A 4,298-nucleotide genomic window follows, 5' to 3' on the forward strand; every position below is an offset into this window, starting at 1 on the left:
AATCTATATTCCCACGGATTGAATATGTAATTTAACTAAGTATAAAACTATTGTTTCTATGCTATGCTAAGTTTAAATGAAACCACTTGTCTTGTTTGATTAAATTAAATAAAGAAAATAATACTTAGGAACTTGATGGTCTCTTCATTTCACCTTTCATCCACCTTTTCACCATTTCACCTAAAGACTGTTTTTCTTTTATATTTATTTTTTGTTTTGGAATTTGTAACAGGAAGAATATTTTGGTATTGAAACGTACCAGGACTAATTTTTTAGTCTAGCCTGGAATACTTTAGTCAGCCATTGCCTTGCTTGTTCTTTCTACAGATTGAAGCTAAAATCTATATTCATTTCCAATGACAATATGGTAGACTTTTGTTAAATGAGGTGCAATGTAACCTGATTTTACAATACTTTTGCGCTTCCTTTCTTCATATCAGCGGTATTAAGTTTGGAGGAATAAAAGAGTAGTGTGTAAAAAATCTAAAAATTTACCATCGTTTACTGTGTTTTTTCTGTTAAAACGAAAAGAAAGTATCTGATAATTTTAAGACAACCAAACAAGGGCTTTTTAAATATGATTAACACCTTGGCTGAAAAGACATGAAAACTAACCATATCCATTTCCTCCATAAATCTATTCAAAATTATTGAAATAGTAAACTTAAGATTAAAATTAATTCTCAAGTAAGTGTTTTAAGATTTGACGTTGAACTGCATTCATTAAAATACACTTTCCTTGATTTGATTAGCAACTCTTTAACTCTAAATGTGTTTCTCTGAAAGTGGCTATTTTTGTGTAAAAGTACCTGTAACAGACTTTGATACTTGACAAAAACAGCTTCCTCAATACTAGTAATTTATTTTTTTTTACAGGAATAACAATATAAAATGTACAAATGTTGAGTGGTGATGTCAGTATACATATTGTGTGTTGTTGGCCGGCTGTTGGCTATCAACTCCTTCCTCCTCCTTCTCTCCCTCCACTCCCTCTTCTTTCTCCTCCTCCCCATCCTCCTCTTCCACCTCCACTTCCTCTTCCTCCACCTCCTCTTCCTCCACTTCCTCTTCCCCCACTTCCTCTTCCACCTCCCCATCCTCTTCCCCCTCCTCTTCCTCTTCCCCCTCCTCTTGATTCTCTTCTATCATCTCTCCCCCTTCCTCGCCTATCTCTTCCTTTTTCTCTATCATCTCTCCCCCATCCTCCTCCCCCTCTACCCCTTCGCTCCCTATCTCGACCTCTGTCATCCCAATTATTCTGCCCTCTCTCCTCTCCCCTATCCCAATATCCTTTTCTATCTTCCCCTTTCTCAAATCTTCCTCTTCCCCTTCCTTCTGTTCTATACCTCCCCCTATCATTGTCTCGTTGACTCCACCCTCTTCCTCTGCCTGATCCCCTTCCAGAGCCCCTCCCTCTCCTTTCTCCAACTGGTCTTCCACCGTACTCTTTATCCATATCTTCCAAATACGATTTCACTTCTTTGTAAGCATGGCGTTTCTCACCTTCTGTCGACATTCTATATCTCTGTTTTGGATTTTTGGGATCATAATCCTTTTTGTAATGTTTTTTCTGAGATTTTTTCTTTGGAGAATCTGAGTACTCATTGAAGTCATATTCTGTTTTTGTTCCTCCTCCTTTTCCCCTTAATCTTGAGTCATAATCTAAGCTTTCTCCATTGTAATCATCTTCACCAGTTTTCTTTCCTCTTTGTTTCTTTCCTACATCAGAGGAATCCTCATAAACGTTGTTGTAATTATCATCATAATTAATATTGTCAGTCTCTTTTTTACCTGTTGGAGTTTTTGCCATCATTTCTCGTGTTTTTTTTCTTTTATCTTTTCTTGAAAGTTTTCCCTCCTTTTTTCTCACTTCATCAGCCTTTTCCCTAATATTTTTTCCTGGCCAGGCTCTCATATCTTCAGATGATCTCTCGTAGGAGCTCGACAGTTTTGCAGTTTTTGGTTTTCTTTGTTTGGATTTGCGCTGTGTTCTGTTTTTTAAAAGCACATCAGACCATGCATCATAGTAGGCAGAAGAGGGAAAATCTACTTCTCTCTGTTTTTTGTAAACTTTATCAAGTTCACTCTGTGTTAGATTCCAATGAATTATTTCATCCTTTGGTTCCTCTACAAGTTTCTTAGCTAACTTCTTTACTCTTTCTTCTTTACCCTTGCCTTTATTCTTTTCTATATCTGGTCTAGAAACTTTTGGCAGAATTTGGTCGTGTTTTGTTTCAAAATTTATTTCCTCCTCAGACTTTATTTTTTCACAACTGATTTTATCCATGTTCACTTTATAGATATCAGGTGCTGAGCTCTTGCTGTCTATTTTAAGACTGTCAGGAACAATCGGTTTAAATGTTTGATCAATTATCTGTGATATTTCCCTGTAACCTAGTTTTCTCTTTGTATTTTCTACTGCGGCTTCAACCATTTTTTTGTAGTATTCTCTTGAGAGAACTGTCTCGTTTGACCCTACCTCTGGTCCTTTGATAGATTCTTCCGAGATTTTTATTGGGTTAGTTGTAAATTTGGAAGCCTCTTCAGAGGTGTACATCATATTATCATAGGCTTTCATTTTGGCTGTTCTGTGCTCATCCATTGTTTTCATAACTGGTGTAACTTTCCTTGATAATTTTTTAGGAATAGGAGTTGTATTTTTTCTAATTTTATTTTTGTTCCTACTTTCAGGAGAACGTTCTTCTGAGCTTGGTGATGATGATGAGTGATCTCTACTTTCAATAGAAGATTCCACAGAGCTTTCGGATTTGTTACTCCAAGTAAAAGGAGAATAGTTTTTTTTGAAATCTGTTGAATCCTCATCTCGAAATATTTCAGAGTCCACCGATACAAAAGATGAATCCAGAGATGCTAGATCTTTCACAGTTATGTTATTTGACATGTTCTCCCCACTCCAGAAATATGGCAATTTTGAAAGGTCCTTCTCTGTTTTAGATGTCTTGTGTTTAGCTTTTGTGCCATTTCTATTCACTCCAGATATTGACTCGTCAATCGAACTGTCAAACCTTTCAATTTCCGAATTTGTTATTTCTATTTTCTTCCTGTTCAGCGGATTAGTTCCAGGATAGGTAGGAACCCAAAATTTGTCTTGAGCCCCAGTTTTCCTCTTTCCAGTTTTCTGCTTTCCTCGAATACCAGATTCCTTTGTGTCGCTTGTTTCTTTATCACTGATTTCATCAGAGTCCTAAAAACAAAAAACCCAAGTAAAATTATACTGTTTTTATATTATTTTATTTTTTTAAAAGGATCATTGATTGATAAAAATGTTTATTTTTCTCATGAATTGGATTGGAGGCAAATGTGTAAATACTGCAGTTTAACTGCTCACCCGCTGCAATTTGTAAAAATGAATTATTTAAGTTATAAATTACGGGCATTGCATAAACTGATTTTGGTTTCCTTTAGTAGGTTTTTTTGTAAAAAATATACAAATATTTAACAGACACCACATTATAAAATTACAATGGGTAAATGGTACGCAAGTCTATTTGAAAAGAAACAAATGAAAACTGGACCAATTGATTGGCTCAATAGTTTACAAGTTTAGTATAATGAGTAGTTGAGAGTTAAAATATTTTATTACACGGTACTTACAAATGGTGTTATTTTGAAGCAGTTCTCTTAGTTTAAAACATCACTATTCTACCTTATAACTAAAGTAACACAGATTTAAAATATTTTTAGCTTAGAAATTTTAAATTTTATTAAATCTATAAAAAGTTTAATACAATGAACTTACAGAACCTTTTCCGCTGTTCGAGTAAGCGTAGACAACAGCACAGACAGCGAGCAGCTGTGTTAAGAAGCAAGGTGTCATCTCAACACGGAGCTCATCTTATAAGGCATTGTTATCAGTTAGTGACTCGTTCCAAACAGATATAATTATAAATGAAATGTTCAGTGTTAATGTAGCTGTATTTGTTGAATGATATTTTTATAAGAACATTATTTATTTAACTATGTAGGAGTGTTCAAATGTAATTTTGTATACCTACCAAAAATACAGTAGATATTTGATTTGATTCGATTGGCTCAAGCCTCTTTAGGTAGTGTATCTGTAATTTATGTTGCTGGCTGTAGGGTAAATTCTCAAATTGGCTGCAGTTTACTTTTGCCAAACTCAATTGGGGTTTCCACTTTTTATAAAGCTGTAATACAATGTTTTTAAAACTTGGAACACGTTAATGAAGTTGAGCACTTTAGTGACTTGAAACTCTTGAACTATATTTCTCATCTTATGTACTAAAAAACTTTTGCAAAACTTATGACAGCTAGCC

At 34.7% G+C, this 4,298-nt stretch overlaps 1 protein-coding gene across 1 annotated transcript; it reads right to left on the bottom strand.

Moving 5' to 3' along the window:
* Positions 1-915: 915 nt before the first annotated feature.
* Positions 916-3,884, bottom strand: LOC129000422 (glutamic acid-rich protein-like). Its single transcript, XM_054427386.1, has 3 exons — positions 3,761-3,884; positions 1,478-3,205; positions 916-1,446 (listed from the first exon to the last, which is right to left on the bottom strand). Exons 1-3 carry the CDS (start codon positions 3,836-3,838, stop codon positions 916-918), a joined length of 2,337 nt encoding a protein of 778 aa, XP_054283361.1. The 5' UTR covers positions 3,839-3,884.
* Between the last annotated feature and the right edge of the window lie 414 nt (positions 3,885-4,298).

Source organism: Macrosteles quadrilineatus, unplaced genomic scaffold, assembly GCF_028750875.1.
Source record: "Macrosteles quadrilineatus isolate MER2022 unplaced genomic scaffold, UCM_ALF_1.0 Scaffold_8__2_contigs__length_117827958, whole genome shotgun sequence".
NCBI lineage: Eukaryota > Metazoa > Arthropoda > Insecta > Hemiptera > Cicadellidae > Macrosteles > Macrosteles quadrilineatus.